This window comes from Poecilia reticulata, chromosome 10, assembly GCF_904066995.2.
Source record: "Poecilia reticulata chromosome 10, P_reticulata-male-v2, whole genome shotgun sequence".
In the NCBI taxonomy this organism is placed as follows: Eukaryota; Metazoa; Chordata; class Actinopteri; order Cyprinodontiformes; family Poeciliidae; genus Poecilia; species Poecilia reticulata.
The window spans coordinates 6,668,530-6,686,746 of record NC_088839.1 but is presented as its reverse complement, the minus strand read 5'-3'; the positions used below and the strand labels follow the sequence as shown (position 1 = coordinate 6,686,746).

The following is an 18,217-nucleotide window of genomic DNA, read 5'->3' as shown; positions in this document are numbered from 1 at the left end:
TTGGACTGTGGGAGGAAACCGGAGTACCCGGAGAAAACCCACGCATGCACAGGGAGAACATGGAGACTCCATGCAGAAAGACCGGGGCTGGGAATTGAACCCAGAACCTTCTTGCTGCAACCGCGCCACTGTGCAGCCCCGATAAATAATTATGTGAAATTAAATTAATTATATCCCGACTTCAGAAGATTTGCCTTTACTGGGCTCTTTGGTTCCTCCTATCAGTCTGAATTTTCTCATACTGAGATCATCAAACCAAATTTCAGATCTACCATGACTGACTGATACCTGCTGGTGTCAGGTTTGCAACCAGCTTCTGACTGAGAAACCAGTAAGCTGCTCCCAGCGTCAGAATCTCACTGAGGAAGGAACTGCATTAGGTTTTATGTCATTTTATTATTTCTGCTATAACTGATGTATATTCACATATAAAATAAGTCAATAGAGTTTAATTTGCTATTTTTATGTCTTTGTGTCATGAGATAGATCTCAGGCGGCTGGTGAGAGAAAAAGTAGATCTTGGTCTCAAAAAGTTTGGGCACCCCTGTTCTAGATAATTGCCGCCCCAGATATGAATACAAGTTACTAGTAAACCTTTACGTTTTCTTGTATTCATTATTAAACTTTAAAATCTCTTACATTTTCCTCCCACAACCTTGCCCGTTTGTGCTGGTTTTACCTACTGAACAGATTGTAATTAGTTGCATTTAATTTAGTTGTAATCAATGTCTTTAATATTTTGAATTCATTTTCTTCTGTTTAAAAAGAAAGTCAAATTTGGACGGACAACGGCTTGTTCAATTTTCTATTTTTCTTTTAAAATGCTGTCATTTACCCACTCTCCACAGGAGGGCGCCATTCGTAATGATATACCAGTTGCCCCCAGTGACGGCTGACATTGGCACTGCAGAAGAACCTCCCACTCCGGAGCTGTCAACCCCAAACAGCACTCACAGCTGAGAACTTGATGAAGCCGCCCTTCTCAGGAAGTGAGTCAAGCAGATGGTTTTATTTTTATGTTGGGGCTTTCTTATGGAAGTAAATATGTGCCATCAGAATTTGAATAAAAATTTCTGTTCCACTTGGTATTGTCTGCTCTCAATATGGTCCCTCTGGTGCTCAGACTGACACTGAATGCTAATGAGTTCAGACTTGTGAGAATTTCCAGTGTGTTATTGTATGTATGTTAATGTTCATGAAGCAGACTCATTTTTAATATTGGGACTGGAAAACAATGTGTATCTTAGAATAAAAAGCGTTCATCATTTAATAACTGCAAATGTTAAACGTTTATTCTCTATTCACTTCTGCACAAAACTTTTGCAGAAAAACAGCTGTAATATTACCTCAATCACATGGTTAAGTGGTTGAACTGTATAACTTCATAAGCCCTTTAAATGATAAATGAAATAGAATTGTATTACTATAGATTTACAAACAGTGAGAAGATGACAAGTAATAGCAATTCTCATTAAGAAGATGGCTCATGATTTTAGGAGTGAATTACTGTTGGAAGGTTATAAGTAGCTAACGTCTTAACCGGAGTGGATAACTCCCTTGGCAGCTACGCTTAAATCCAGATTAGTCGAATCCGAAGGCTAAATCTAATGGCTAATCTGATAAGGATTGAGTCCTAAGCAGTGTTATTCCGTAACAAACCAACTCCAAAAATATACATTTATAAGACTTTTAAAAGGTTGTCATGTTCACATTTGGTGGTTATTTACTCAGAAATCTTGACTTATTTTTATAGGATATGGAGGTTGGAGGCAGTACAGCACCTTTAATCTTTCTGTCTGAAACTTGTACTGAGAGTAGAATCTTTCTCGTTAAGGTAGGATAAATCTGAAGCAGTGCAAAAATATCATGGTGGTTTTGGTGAAAGACGTTTTGCTACTTTTGTTTTTACACTGCGTTAGTCTTTGGATCAAGCAGCTACTTCTACTTCTACAAACTTAATTCGCATGTGATTTTTGATTGTGGTTCTTATTTAATGGGAACACCGCAATTGCAAAATGTAGTTTTTTCGACATTAGCGGAATATTGGCAAAGTTTTGCTAATGTTTGTAATGGAAGCTCACCTACAGACTGCATAAATATTCTCCACCCCCAAGTCAGTATTTAGTAATTCTCCTTTGGTTGCAGTCACTTCCTTTATCCCCTTAACAAGCAGGGATAAACGTAGGATATCCCTACCATTCTGTTTTTACTTTGGGTTTTTTGGGGGTGAGGGTTAAGGCTCTACATTTAATAGTTATATTTGTCATTTTGCAGAAATCAGTTTTTAATTTGACATTAAGGGGGTTTTGGTGTTTGCAAATTTTTGTCAAAAAGTCACATTTTATAGATCTGGATTGATTTGTAAAAGTAAAAAGTGCAAAGAATAAATTTTCTATGCAGTGGAAATGTTTGTCAGCGGTAAACATAAACTGGTTAATCAGAGGATTCATACAGTGATGTAAAATTAGTGAAGACGTATGTTTGGAATATGAACAAGTTATCCCATTCATCACTGTCTCTTCTGTTTCCACTTAATCCTGTTGAGCGTCACCAGGGGGCCTGGTGCCTGTCTCCAGGCGTTGATGAGGAAGAGGTAACAAACACTTAAACAGATTGTTGTCAGGCTATCACAACATGGACAGGCCAGGACAAGAACCAAGTCAATTTGCCATTAAGGTTTCAGTTAGGATTTGGACCAAAAACCTCCTTGTCGTGAGGTAACCACAGTATCCACAGCATTTATTCTTCATTTATAATAAATGAGTATCTTGAGTCAGTTGTTGAAGAAAGCTCTTGTTATACGTGGCTATCAAAGGGGATTTAACTGTCACCAAAAAGTTACCAAATTGCAACAAAATTTCAGGATTAATGAGCTAAAGTTTGTATTTACAAAGAAAAAGAGAAAATTCTGGAAAATACCAACCTAACAAAGAATGTCCAGGCATGCAGGGATTTGATTTCTATAAAAATAAACAATGGCACAATGTGTTGTAGGTACAGCACACTGCTGTTAGTGCTGTCATCCGCCTCAGGCTCAAGTCATTTAGCTTCTAATGTCTTTGTTTGCTCATTAAAATAACTGTATGAAGGGAATAATGTAGCTTTGTTAAAAAAAAAAAGTTTATTGCACAGCTTGAAGAAACACACTAATATTATTCTTGCCTTTGTTTTACTCTAGTTTCCTGCATAATGTGAAAACACTCAAAAATAGAGGTGCACTTGGGAGGGACTCTCCCTTGATATGTTGGAACAGTAATAATATGAAAAACATGTCAACTTATACAATCTTTTTAAAAAAGTAATAAATTAGACTTTAAGTAATTGCACAGTCGTTGCACACAGTTTCGAAACTTCTTCTACATTCCATCTCCTGTAAACGGTTTCCTCCCCAGCAGGGTACATGTGCACGTGGGAGAAAATGCCACCAAATGTTGAAGGTCTAGCAGTCTGGTCGAGTCTCATAAGCATTCCATACATCCAAAATCTGCTCAGAGTTGTGCAGTAATGTGACAATGACGGAGGCGAAGTAGCAGTCCGTCCTTTCTGAAGGCATGTTGACAACAAACAAACCGCCGCGAGGAGGATCCGTCAGCTGAATCCCTAAATGTCTCATGCACAAACCCATGTACACATCTTCGATGTAGACAGCCTGAACCTTTTTGGACGCTTCCAGTATCCGCTTGGGCAGATCCAGGGACAAGACATAGCCAACTCCCAGCGCGTACGGAGGGTACGAATCCTCGGGGAAGACGTTGGGCGACAGAAACCACTTGGAAGTCGGGTCTCGAAGAACGGCGGCGCCCCGCGCCACCAGGCCTGTCATGTAGTCGTGGCGGGGAGCTTTCAGGAGCATGTCGACGAGGTTGCGTACATTGAGGAAGGTGTCCGAGTCGATCTTCATGGCGTAGGAGGTGTTGGGGCAGTGGGAGCTGAGCCACTCCAACATGACCATTGTTTTAATGGTGAGATTTTTGTAGCTGTCCAAAAAGTTACTTTGGAGGATGTCGTGGTGCTTTTTGCTTTCATTTAAAATCTGTGGAAAACAAGAACATTTGAAGATGAAGTAAAGGTAACATTGATAGCCAGACGTCAGGAAGGAACTACGAAATTTGGCCAATCATGCACATGCATGATTGGTATGTAAACAATCGGATTGCAGAGGAGACTTTCTAGAAGTAGTAAATGAGGAAGTGCACTTTGGATTAACAAGCAAATTTGTTGCTATTTATCCACTAGTTGTGGAATCAACAACAGTTAGCTACAACAATGACAACAAATTATGTCTTGTATGCTCTTAAAAGGGGCACTATAGTGTTTTACAGCCACATGGTTCCATTTTACAGCACAATCAAGTAACTACGTTACCTTCAAAAATGCTATATCTGTGAAATATGACCTAAAAGAAATTTGACTTCATTATTTAGCACCTTGAAATTGAGTCTCTGTCTCTTTAAGAAAGTCCTGCTCTCTGAATCTTTAGGAAGTCATCACTCATCTATTAACCATTTAATGTTTTGACCACCCTTTCACTGAGAAGTGGCTCGTATTATGAGTTCATCAGTTGCGCAGTTCTGCCAGGAGTTTGCTAATTGCTGCTGGCTAGTCTGAAGGAGCTGAGTGGGGGGGGGGTCATGGAGGAGAGTTGCCCGAGGAGAAGCTGCATCTCAAAAGCAGAGCTAGGTTCACCCAGGTGTTTTGTACAGCTAAATGGTTGCCACAGGAATTAAATGATTTCTAAAACATGCACGAAAGAATCAAGGCAACACTGCAAGTACGTTTTTGATGAGGGTATAACATTATAACATGATGTAAAGCTGAAAAAAGTAGATTTTGCATAATACGGCTTTTTTAAAGGAGTTAGATAGGAGTGACCTTTTAGGTCTGTAGGTTTCACAGTAGCAGGGCCGGTCCTAGCCAGTTAGGAGCTCTAAGCCAGTGTTTCTCAACCCTGGTCCTCACTGCCCTGCTGTCCTGCATGTTTTAGGTATTTCCCTTCTGCCACACACCTGAATTGTATCTCTGGGTGATTAACAGGCTTCTGCAGTACTTGATGATCATGCAATCATTTGAATCACCTGTTCTGGAATAGAGGCCCATCTACAACACGCAGAGCAGGGGGGCGGTGAGGACCAGGGTTGAGAAACACTGCTCTAAGCACACTCACCCCTGAATATGTAAATAATTCTTAATTTATCAGAGCATTTCTCTTTATTTGGTGAAGGATAAGTAAGGTTCACAAAGACAACATATTTAAACTGAATTAAAATGAGAAAACAAGGTACAATTAATGAAGTGTAACAATGGGAAGTGTAATACAGAACTGGGAGTCTTCCTAGAAGAGAGTTGTGCTGTTTTCACAAAACAACAAAAAGGTCAGACATTAAAGAACAAACAGATGCATGTAAGTTTAACTTCCCTGAGGAGGATTTGTTAGGAGGGAAAGCTTATTACAGTTTTTCTCAACTTATTTTGTTAATTTCTCAAATTAAATTAAATTTCACATAAATATTAGTTTAACCTCCACAACATTTAGCCATTTGTGCTCATCATAGTATGAGCTTCTCAACACTTCCAAAAAATTGCAAATCCTCTTGGACCTGCATCAATTTCTTCCATGCAGTTCTCTGCTGTTTCATAACATTTAGGGTTTCCCCCAGAAAACTTGCGAAGCCCGGTGCGGTAGGGCAGTCATTCATCCAGCCGGCCGCCATGTTTTTGAGTTAAAAAATGTTTAAAGATGACAGGAAATTTGAAAATATCACTTGATAGTTATGCATTATTGGAAGACTGGAAGATTAATACCTAACTCCAACTATAAGCTAAATCTAAGTCTGGTGGGGGCAGAAGTAAAGCCTGGTGGCCCGCCAGTCTTATAATACACTGTGGGAAACTCTGATGTTATCGTTTGTCATGTGAGTCAAAATGAACTGCACTAATGAGTTAATCATCCGCCCTAAAGCTAGTAGTCCTAATTTTATAACCAGTTCAACAAAAATGTTGAATTGGTTCTCATTTTACTTACTTTTCCTCATTCTTTCCAGAAAATATCTCTCTGAACAATTTCTCTCAGATATTTCTTACAATTACGCACAGCTTTACACAAAAACTATTTTGTGTGTTTGTAGCCAACAAGGTGACTTTTCAATTTGATGAGACTGACATTTTCACTTGCATGAACTCTTGCCTTTGAGAAATAAACTAGCCTTTCTGAACACCCTTTCACAGCTCAACTAAGTTTAAAACTATTATAAGAAGCACACCAACTGTTGTGCACATGTTGATTTCACTGATAACAGATACCAAAGTGTTTAAACCCCATAAAAACAATAAACTACAAATTTGCAACTACAAATCTGCCAAACTTCTGCAGATTATTTTAGCTTCACAGACTTTAACACCAATTTCCAAAGCAAATACTTTGTGAATCAAGACAGATGAAACAGGCAGAGTATGGGATCACTTCCCAGCTTCTTCCTGTTTCTCTCCCTTACTATGGTCAGTGGCGCAACTACACATTATTCAGGTGGATGCGAAAACGTAGATCGGCGCCCCCCTGAGGGAAGGAACGTCAGGATGAAGGAGCGACACTGATTCGACCCCCCCCGAGGCAACGATACGTGAAGGGTAAAACTCGCTACATTTACCTCGTTATGTGCGCGAGGTGAAGGAGCGTAAGGCGCCCTGAAGTGTATGGGAAAACATCATCGGTGCGCCGCCCCCTCCAGACGGGGTTTTGACGCCCCCTCTGGTGCTGCGCCCCTATGCGTTGCATACCCTGCATACCCACTTTTTGCTCCACTGCCTATGGTGCTATGTTTCCGCCACCAACTTGAGTGTGCAGTGAGACTGATTTGAGCACACACATCTATGTGAATGAAGAACAATTTGAGGCATTGCTCAATGGCGTTCTTGCTCCACCAGACACCTGTCAAACTTGAGATGTTTACTCAGCTCCAACAACGTTCGGTTCTGCCCAAACTTTAGACTGAGGCATAATTGAACCGAAAACTGAAGTAATAAATTGTACTTTTGTGTTGGATCTATTAACATGCTTTACATACTTTTGTTTTTAATTATGATTCACTATGACTATCATACTGCTGATTATTTTTGGTGCCCTATGCACAGTGCGAGTTGTGTATGGCGTGAAAACGATGCTTCCCACTATGTTGTGGGTATGCCCACAGTTCCAGGAAATGGCACATACCCTGCAGTGGTTTGCATTTGTGCACAAACAGATGACAGCTGAATCTGCATATAGACTTGTTATTAAGCATGAAAACTTTAACACAGTAAAAATAACATGCCCTGCCACGATGTTTTAGCTTCCTTCATACTTAGGACTATATAAAGCACATTTTTTAAACACACCGACATGTAATGGCTGGAGGCAGAGCAGCTTAGAAATTTCAGTAAAGGAAGTGATCAGACAGTACAGACAAGAGAGACACATTCCAAACAAAACAATGCTTTCGTAGTGGCTGCAAATACATACAGAGATGTATGTGTTATTTGGATATTTTCAGAGTATTGGTGTAAAACTAAAGATATTGGGTTGTCGAAAGCTTTAAAACAGTAACATAGGAGTACAATTGTAGGATATAACGCTGCTGTAAAATGTTTTAGAAAAAATGACGTTTCCATCCTTGTGTCAGTAGCTTCAAGATTGTGGTGATTCCACTAAGTAAAATATGAAATGAAAATCACATGTGAATAAGCTTGTTTGTGCGATAAGAATTTGTTTTGAGTCAAGTGATTACAGTTCTTGCCACCAGCTCTGCCACCCGTTATACAAATAAAAAAGGACATCAGTGCTCTTAGAGTTCACCCTACTCAACTCTCATACCATTTCTTATCTTATCAAGCAGTAAATGTTGAGAGAAAAAGAGTGGTCACATCACCTGTTCATCAGGTGGCTCTGCGTCGTTACCTATTCTAGACTTTCCCAGGAGGAAGAAGTAGCTGACCAACTGGCCCAACACCCGATTTTCTCTTCCCCATGTCCTGCGAATGATGTCACGGGCCTCTTTGCTTTGTGGGGCCACTGGGATCATGACCACCATGAAGGGGCTCTCCTGTCGGCATCGGTTTGGTTCATCCAGTATGAAATGGTATTGGTACGGGTATTCCACATAGAACTGTGAGGGTATATAGTGAGAAGGTGAAATCTGTGGAGGCAAAACAAAGTTTTGTTTTATATAATTTAAATATGACCATTTACATCACATAGTTTAACGTAAATCTATTTTTTCTGAATGCTTGCACAGTATTACATCTGAATTAGCTTTTACACCAACATCTGTACCAATAGAGATGCATTTTAAAAAGGGGGAAACACTTATTTACGAACATAGAGCCTCAAAATGAAGATCTATTTTCTCACTTTCAGCAGCAAAACCACTGACAACAACTTCACTTCCTACTTTTCAAAATTATGTTTTGCTGTAAGCAAAATTATTGCTATATCATCTGTAATGCTTTCAAAAGGCTTTTTAAAAAATAAAACAAAACAAAATAAAAACATATCTACACTGGCCAAACATGCCCTGGCAGAAGCAAATTCCACAACTGTTACTGTAGGAATTGAATTCAAGATTAAATTGTCACTGTGTTCTGAAAATATTGCTTAAACAGAAATTACAGTTCATATCTATGTGTTGCTTGTTTTTTTTACTTAAAACTCTCTAATGTTTGGAGTGTTGTGAAAAGATTAGAGACAGTAGTATATGTGAAGCACAGAAGATTGCTGATCCTTGCAACTATTACAAAAATAATAGGGACAATTGCAACATTATAAGTGTTATGTATTCATAAATAAGCTGGAGATGGTGAAAAGAAAAATAGGAACTGAACTTATTTCTGTTTCAGTTCATCCTTGTGGCTGTTCAGGAGTTAGTCGTGGGGAAGAGCCTGGGAATTCCCAACCACAACTTCAAAATCCAACATGGCTGCTCCTCATAGCCATATTATAGCCATAGTGAAAATTGCAAAAATAAAAGATTTTACCCATAGCTGTTTGTAACTTTGTCAGTCAGCATGTCGTGTTGTGCAACATATCCATGAATATCATGCATTAGTGTTTAAATGCAGTCTGTACTACACATGTGTGAGTGTGTGGGGGGATGTGGGACGGTGCCGACGCTGTAACAAAGCTATAGATGAACCTCATTGTCAGTTCTGGCATAAACTCCAGTTCTATTAGCTTCAACTGTTTGCACAAGCTGATTGACCCAGAGGAATTTGTTTGAGTGCTCACAGATCAGGAAAAAGCAAGTCGCCCAAAAATGCTTCAAGACACACTAAGGACAAGGTGGAAAAAAATCATCACAAGAGACAAAGAGACTAATTAAGACTTAGCTCCACATACCTACACAACCACTCACCTCCACACTCCCAAAGAGAAGGTCAGATATGGGTTCACATTTCATTAAAGCCACCTATCCACTTTCATGCCTGATAGAACCCTGATTTCATACAATCAGTCAAGCAATTAGGATCCCATCTCCAGATTTGCATTTTGCAGATCAAAGCTTCCCTGGCAGATGTAGGCAACCAGCTTCCCCATGTAACATGCCTGAAATGCTGGGACAGGAAAGATGCCTAGTCGGGGTCACAATACCTTGGTCAAAGTGGTTTTGCTTGAATTGCTTTATAAAATTAGAGGCATTTTAAACATTTTTTCCTCTTCATCCATATTGTGCCTCTGACTATTTTTTGGCCACTTTCCTTCTTCCTGACATGTTTTCTACTGAAAGCAAGAAGCTTACTATGCAACAGTATACCAATTTTAAGTCCATATGCAAACAGGGCAAACCGTCTCCCTAAGTTACGCTAGTTTGAGCCCATTAGGCTTAAAATGCGTATTTATTCACCTAAGTGATGGTTTGTATCCAGTAGCAATAACGATGTCCATCCATCCATTGTTGTTCTTGCTGGGTCACAGGTTGCCTGGCCATTGCATGGCAACACCCCTCGTTTCCAGTGAGCCGTATAGCATGGCCCGGTGTAGTTCGTTACGATATTTTATGGTCTGCCATTTTCGAGAGAGTGTTTCCACCAGCAGTTGGACTTGCACTGGGCAGGTGGTGTTAAATCTGAATACCCAACAATGCGTCATACTAGCTTGTCTCAAGCAATGTAATTTTTCTGTCCCCATGTCAATGGACTGTGTTGTGTGACACCAGTAACCCCAACTCAGTTGCACCTTATCATTGTCTTATGAACCTAGAACTGAAGGGTTTCCAGGAACAATGCAGTAGTGGGTCGGTAGAATGACCCACTTTTAAAATCTAAACAATCTGGCCTGTGGCTCTGCACTGACCCATGCCATACTGCTCAGTGGAAATGAAGCAGTAGAGAGGCACAGGACAAACAACTTGACATGGATGAAGCTCATCAACTGCTCTCTAAAGATTTCTCATCTTGTCTTAAGAGCTGTGGTTTGCTAGTTGCCAACCTGTCCAATGCTAAAGCTAACCTGTTGGTTAGCAAACTCCTAATGGCCTCTGCTGGCCAGTAGCCTCTGCTGGCTACTGGAAGTAGGCAACCAGTAGAGTGACAGGACTAGGCATGCTAGTCACCAACCTCGCCAACGCTAGCGCAAGTCGGTAGACTATTTCTCATTTGCTAGCGTTCAGTGACTTATGGTGGATTCTAATTTACCAGTGCCACCCTAGCACTAATCAGATCAGTTACCTGCTTCGGATTGAATTTAGCCTTCTCTGGGTGAGCAATAGTCTGAATTTTGGTGCCGATAGGGTGCCAAATTATTAGACTGTGGGAGGATGCTTGAGTCCCTGAGGAGAGCCTGAGCAGGAAAGGTTAGCAAACTCCAAACCAGGATTCAAACCCAGGGCCAACTGTACTACCATGTAGCATCACATAGTGAAATCAAACACTTATTTGTGTCCTTGCTGTATTTGAATTCTTAAGTTTCATTTACCTAGCACAGTTGTGACAACAAGGTAGTTCAATGTGCTTTCCATGATTAGAAGGCATGTGAAACAAGAAAAAAGCAAAATAAACATTACATTGTGATTGCAAAGTAAGGGAAAACAATGAACGACTGAAAAAAAGTTTCTCATGTTCCAGTTATTTAAACGCAGCTCAAAACAAATGGGTGTTTAGAAACTCAATGTTTCAGCAAATAAGAGAGAAATTTATATTATTGGATTTGCTATCCAGTTGGTTTCCAATGATCAATGATCATCATTTCCCAATAAGTGATCCAACTTCAGACATAAATTAAGCTACGTTTGGTATACTACGACTGGTGAGAGACAAAAAACTGAACTAATATATTTTGCAAGTGATGCAGTAGTTTTACACATCTGTTATACAACAATTTTATTCTCTACCATCACCAGTCGGCATGTTTTTTTTTTTTTTTTTACTAAAATGATTATATTTTATTCTGCATCTTTGTTTTAAATATTTTTTAATATATTTTTTTCAGCTTTGTCATACTCTGAAAATCTCATATCCAGGTGCAAGCCTTCCTAAAGGCCGTCTTAAAGTAAACTAATTTTACAGATGACCAGAATCAGGGTGAAGAAAAAACAAACAGTCCAGTTACAGTAAGGTGTTGCTGATGACTCATCCTGCTGAAGTTATCCTGTTATTTTTTCGTATGACCTAATCCCGGAGGACTAAATAAAAAAACGTACTCACAGTATTAACTGCCGTCTTGTTGTCGTCCCTCTGGATCAGCAAAGGCCTCCAAGATGGTGAGAACCAACTGTAGAGAACTAAAACTCCCAACATGAGGGAGAGCATGACATAGAACAACCAACGCCTGGCTCCTTTCCACGGAGACTTCTCACTGCAGAGCGAGGAGTGAAACATCTTTAGTGGTGGTGAGAGGTGCATCCGGTGATCAAGATTCAGTTCTACTTTGCTGAGGATCCATTTAGATTCACATCTTTCTGGCACTACAACAGGCACAACCACAAAAAACATTTCTAGTGAAACTTGAGCTCAATCATAGTATGCATGTGAAAACAAACTGATGAAAGTGCGTCATATTCAACTAGTACCGACTTGCAGCCTTGCCGCCTCATTTATACCATTTAGAGGAAACATAAATTGAATTTTCTTGAGTGCGTAACAGAATGCACTCCATTCTCTAAGCTGTGAAGCACTAGAAATCACAATGAAACAAAAGCAGATGTTTAAGTCTACACCGCATCCCTAGCATGGAAGAAAGCTGCAAAACTTACACTTAACACACAGTCAACACCTCTAACCCCACCAGCAGAAACAACATATTTACTCCAAAAGCAACAACAACACGCAAAAAACCCTTAACTTTTTCCATCCAGGACACACTATAACCTATTAATGTGCAGTAAATATGAGTCCAGTCCCTACCAGCTGCTTTGGTGGCTTCCCATTGAGAGACATGAAGTTAGAGGGAACAGCAGAGTTCAACTCGTCACAGTTTGAGCTCCCATGTGAAAGTAGCACATCTTTATGCAAGCCCAAAAAGGACAAGCAGAAACACGTTGTCGTCTTCGATGTCTACAGTGTGAGTGCCTATAAGAGTGGTGGAAAAACAAGCGGCAAACAAACATGCTCATGCAAAAACTTGCAAGTGTAACTGTCTAATGATCGGAGATGACATGGACGAAGGGACTACAATCAGAAACACAGAAGTTCTTTTTTTTTTTTTTTTAGTTAATGGAAACTCTGTATTTACTTTCCTGTTCTTTTTGTTTTAAGTAGTTCCAGGCGATGTTTTTCCCCTGCAGTTGTATGACAGTTCTTAAATGTTCAACCATAAAAATAGGATACTTTTTTATGTTTGGACATTTGTGAGAATAGGAAGCACCTTTCTAAGTAATTAGGATTGTATCAAATTCTGCAATTGGGACCTGAAGTTGAAAAACATTAAATTGCATGACAGAAATTCAATCATTTTTGTTGCTTCTTAAAAAAAAAAATTCCCCCAAACAATAAAGGTTAACCCAAATTAAACAAATAGCTATGAACCAGTGGTAAAAATAAAGACGCATCTTTTTAGCCTGCAGCGTGACACGCCCATCAAAACTGTGCCAGCACATTTTATTCAAAATACAGACACGGGCTTACCTTTTTGACAAAGAGTCATTCAACATGGCTTCTTCTGAGATGTCTATCAGGTGAGTCGAGTCAGAATGAGGACATGCCTCTGCTTGCTGTCTGTCGCTGGTTGTGAAGTGGTTTGAGAGGAAGTGCCTCAAAACAACATCTGTTGCCTTTTCTGATCCCATGCCCTCCTCTGAAGGCTGCTTTAGAAAACATAAGCAGAAAACCTGCTAGTGGACACATTGCAGATTTCTACAACTTCCATAAGAGGCAAGCCTGGTTACTCTGAGTCACTATGGTCAAACTATAGCAATAAAAACTCCCTCTTTCCTTCTCTCTTTTTCTCTCTCTCTCTCTCTCCCATTATCTCTCGTGTTTGTACTGCTGCAGCGCGTGCTAAGTGCTTCTGTTTGACGTTTTTCACAATGCAAAGGCAAAAATGGGGCAGAAATTTTTTTTGTTAAGAGTCTAGCAGAAGTGATATGTGACCTTAGATTTTAAGGAGTTTTCTTAGTAAATTTGAACAACTGTTTCCTAAAGGTTTATAATGGTTTATAAAATATAAGAAATTAAATATGAGGATAAATTAGAGGAATTTGTCTTTGTGCTTGATATGATCAGATCACTTCAGCTGCATCCATGAACGCAGCTTGTTTTGACAACTGCTCACCTTTGTCTTTTGACATTTTTTTCTATCAATGTTAAGCCATAAAAAGGAAAAGAAAAACCTACTTATTTCTGTTTGGACATTTGTTACAATCAAAAGCAGTTGAAATTCATTTTATGTTAATAGTGCTGCCCTTTCGCCCATTTACAGCTTTAGGTCGTTTTATAATTGAGAAAGTGAAGATGACCAAAAATGCTAATGGCCGTTATGCTTGACTTTTTTTTTTATACATTTGTGAGATGTTTAATTCCCACCCACTTTGCCAACCAATGCCTTAAAGTAACATTTTATGTTCTACTTTGTTGAAATGTGATAATGTAAAACATAATTACTATGAACTCATACATTCTTGGTAAAATTCCACCAAAACTCAAAATCAAAACTCCTAAAACAATGGAAACTTTTGCACAATTTATCAAGGGATCAGGGTTAACTTTTGATAAGATATTCAAAGTATCCAAATGGCAATTAGAATTTAAAAAAATTGAGAAAAAAAACCCCAATCAATATTATACGTCAATTACATTATACATTTTTCATTCTAATCCAAAAACCAAACATACATATTTCAAAACACAGTTGATATATCCAAAATCATCTTAAATACTTATTAAAGATCTGCATTTTGTCAAAGGAAACCAACACAAAACAGTTTATTGTGTGAATAATCACAACATTTTAAGTGTCTCTCTTTGGAGCAATCATTTCAGTTAACAGAAAACTACAAATACTTTTAAGTCCTAAAAAAAAGGCAAACAATTGTTCTTAAAAGCAGTACTCCACCACACAGAAGCCTAAGAAACATTATTTTTCTGGACCTTTCCCCTTAAGCAGAGTTTTTAGGTTTGCTTTGGCTGTAAAAATTAGTGTTTGGTGCAGACACAATCTTTGTTTTGGGATATTTTATCACTCATTATGATTTTGAAAGCATAAAGCAGCAGTTTCACTGAATTCAAAACCTACCAGCCATGATACTTTTACAAAGCTCTAAGAAAACACTTTAAAGCCACTTGTTCTGCTTAGCCTTATGTGTGCATATCTATAAGGTGACAGACAGAGGATTCATACATGAAATAAGTGTTAGCCTCTGAGTAGTTACACAATTCTGGCTTCCCTTTCACAAACCAACACCAACAGGATGTATTCTGAATGGCAAAGGAAACAGTTTGGGTTTATTGCAACACGGTCACCTCAGAGTTTCTCTGAGAGCTGCTGAAGGCAGTTCCCACAACTTGACTTTCACAGAATTAGATTTTAATCCCAGCAGTGCATCTAGAGACCTCTGGACACTCAGTTCTTACTAGAACTTACTTTTAGAAGACGTAAAAGAGTGAATCCTCGTCCCGAGGCTGACACTATTCAACTCGACTGCGGATTAATGAGAGGTTTAGCTTCGCCTCTTACTCTTTGATTGCTCCATTAGGAAAGCCATCAGCTGCTTTGCTGGGCCTCATCCAAACCAAACTGCTTAAAGATACTTTACAGGAAGAGGTTAAGAAGGCTGCCGAGAAGAAGCAGTGAAAAAGGAGCAACATGAGCTCTTGTATAGAACTGGTTTTCCTCTGCATGTCATAACCTTCTGTATGCCCCATTCAGAAGGAAGGTTGTGACACAGAAGAAATTTGACCCTCTCAAAATTGCCCTGATTTGTGGATGGAAAGGACCCAAAAGCGGAGAGGAAAAATGTGGGATTGCTTTAATAAAGTAATAAAAACGTACAGAAAACGAGGCATAGAGAGCAGGACGAGGAATGCAGGAGGCGAACGAAGAAGGTAACAGGAATTAAGTTTTACACAACAAAAACAAGAGAGCTTAGGTGCTGAGGCAAGGCTGGGAAAATGACCCAGGAACCAAATCAGCTAATCAGAGAAAATGTGGCACAGCTGTGGCTGGAAGAGAGCAAAGAAACTGGGGGCTGGCAGACAGAGTAAACACAGAGAACTGAACAGGCTGGATCCAGCTAGCTAGCTAGAGAGAAAGATAGTCGGCCAGCTAGCTAGTTATCTAGATAGGTAGACAGAAACATTAGCAGAATCCTGACAAAGTTTTGCCCATGTCTGTGCAGCTACTACTCAGCATGGTTTAGCTTCAGCACGTCTGATTTAAATTGTTTTCTGATTAACGGGCATTTGCTGACCTGAACCTGAAAGCGGAGAAACGACTAAAACATGCAGGGTAATGTGTGCCTTGAGGACCAGGGTTGGGAAACACTGCAGTACAGACCGACCGTGTTGCCTCTAATCTCCTTCGACAGCACTTCACTCTCACCAACGGTGGTGAGGAAGTCAGAGCGTCAGAGTCAATGAAACGTGAGCCCTGAGAGCAAACTGGTTCTGAGAGCACGCTGAATTTCACAGGAAGAAAACATGAGCACATCTGTTTTTTTTTTTTGTTTTTTTTTTATATGTGCCAGACTTTCAAATCACGGAGAATTTGAATTTCTCAGTTTCTAAATAAAACCAACACTGATTATGGTTTGGTGAATTTACCATAAAGACAACAACAAACACTGTTTCTCTATCTGTAATATTTGCTGAAGTTTTTGAATCAGTATTTTCATTTAGACATTATTCCATCCAATATATTTGGTTTATTTAGCTTGTCAAAAGAAAATGAGTGTTCATTTTTCAAAGCCATATTTTCGCCATTTTGTTCATACATAAGTCACAAACTAAATTTTTAATTTGTGAACTAAATATTTAGCTTGCAAATTAAATATTTAGTTAAGAAGCTTAAATATAAATTTTTGAACTAATTATTTAGTTCCCACTAAATATTTAATTCTGAGCCAAATATTTAGTTTTCAAACATTTACCTCCAAGTTAAATTAACTAAATATTTGGTTCTAAAGTAAATATTTACCTTACAAACAATTTAATTTTCAAACTAAATATTTCAAATACATATTTAACTCTGACACAAATATTTAGTTTGCTAACTAAATACAGGGTGACCCACGAAAAAGTAGCCTGTCTTCCTGCCTGCCAGAGTGGCGCGCCGAGTGAATCCTTCTCCAGTGAATCCTTCCACTGTGAACACGAAAGTGTACATGAGAATTTTTGAGGAATTTTACGGACAGTTGACGCTGGAAGAACGCGAGTATACGCCTTCTTCTAACAAGATGGCGCGACTTGTCACACCTCACACGTGTCACTGGCACAAATTTGGGAGGTATTTACAGAAGACAGGATTGTCACTAAAGGACTGTGGCCACCGAGATCGCCGGACTTCACTTGTGACTTTTATCTGTGGGGCAATTTGAAGGGAAAAGTGTACGCTAATAACCCGAGAACTTTACAGCAGTTGGAAGACAATATTCGTAATGCAAAGCAGAGCATTGCGTCGCGTATATGACAATATGTTAAGGCGCGCCCCAAACTGCATTGACACACAAGGGGACCATTTCCAGTACTTTCTGTAAAGAGCGAGTAAATATTTTGGCATTTTGAGTTTTTTCTTTCTTTACGGAAGGCCGCCAGTAATACTATAGTAACGCGGGCTACTTTTTCGTGGGCTACTCTGTACTTAGTGCCTAGCTACATATCGTCACCTTCCTAAAATAATGACTTAAGTCAGTGTTGCCAAAAATTATTTTTTGATTATAAAGTCTTTTGGCAAAAAAGAAGTGGTGATTTTTTGCAAAAAAATTACTTTTTTGCCATTATTTTTGGAAGCTACGATTTAAATTAGCCTGCCAATAAGCGGAAGTGGACTATCAAAATAAAAGCTCAATAGAAACTCCTGCTGTTGGCGAGGGTGAACCACTTAAGTCGTCGCTTATGTAAAAACATATTTTTATTGATTCTTTTCCTCTCGACATGTCCAATGTATTAGCTAAAAACACAGGAAGTGCCACTTTAACGACTACAGCAGCTACTGCATCGACATAATGACGCCAAGCAGGAACACTTCCTGTTCATGTTTGATTCGCTCTTAAGTTACTTTAGAGCGGCTATCAGTTTTTATACAGACAACATATTGACTAATTTTCACATGAATAATTTCCACTTATACATTAGTAAACAGGAAGTCTATGGATTCAACACTTTATAAGAAGTCTCATTCTCGCGGCCCACGGGCCAATTGCAGCCCGCAGGACGATGTCTCGTGGCCCCCACCGTGATATGATAGTATAATATTAGGGTGAATCTGTTGGGCCAACAAGACCTAGACATGTTTGTTTTACACGTTCTCCACTTGTGGACTGTTTCTTTTTCTTTCTACAGATGAGTAACTAAATGCCTCAGACAACTCTATGTCTCACAGTCATGTTTCCTCCAACTAAAATGTTCAGAATCACCAAACCAAATATGTAAAACAAACCTTTAAAAAGCTGAGTCCTAACCATAGGCAACTGTCAGAAACCCGTTTGTGGTTTGCCCTAACCAAAAATTCATTTCATTTTGATCTCTTTTTACATATTTCAGTTTTTTTTTAAATAAGTCTCTTCTCAATTTTAATAGTTTTGTTATATTAATTGAATAT

The 18,217-nt window shown here is 39.1% G+C and overlaps 1 protein-coding gene across 8 annotated transcripts; it reads right to left on the bottom strand.

Annotated features, from left to right (window-relative positions):
- Window positions 1–3,108: 3,108 nt before the first annotated feature.
- On the bottom strand, window positions 3,109–16,129 carry LOC103471021 (beta-1,3-galactosyltransferase 2-like). 8 transcript variants are annotated; one of them, XM_081611920.1, is made up of 5 exons: window positions 15,452–16,129; window positions 13,090–13,268; window positions 11,671–11,821; window positions 7,902–8,168; window positions 3,109–4,033 (listed from the first exon to the last, which is right to left on the bottom strand). In XM_081611920.1, the coding sequence occupies exons 2-5, from the start codon at window positions 13,248–13,250 to the stop codon at window positions 3,440–3,442; spliced, it is 1,173 nt and encodes a 390-aa protein (XP_081468046.1). In that variant the 5' UTR covers window positions 13,251–13,268; window positions 15,452–16,129; the 3' UTR covers window positions 3,109–3,439. The 8 variants fall into 8 exon arrangements, with proteins under 8 accessions (XP_081468046.1, XP_081468049.1, XP_008418009.1 ...); XM_081611923.1 differs by having other exon boundaries at window positions 13,090–13,265; XM_008419787.3 differs by lacking the exon at window positions 15,452–16,129 and adding an exon at window positions 12,370–12,534 and having other exon boundaries at window positions 11,671–11,930; window positions 13,090–13,222.
- Between the last annotated feature and the right edge of the window lie 2,088 nt (window positions 16,130–18,217).

Excerpts from the sequence above, each read along its gene's own strand:
- LOC103471021 (XM_081611920.1), bottom strand. The coding sequence starts at position 13,250 with ATGGGATCAGAAAAGGCAACAGATGTTGTTTTGAGGCACTTCCTCTCA. Across the intron at positions 11,822-13,089 it reads AATGACTCTTTGTCAAAAAG|TGAGAAGTCTCCGTGGAAAG; the intron begins GTAAGCCCGTGT and ends CTCGCTCTGCAG. Across the intron at positions 4,034-7,901 it reads CAGAGCCACCTGATGAACAG|ATTTTAAATGAAAGCAAAAA; the intron begins GTGATGTGACCA and ends TGTTTTCCACAG.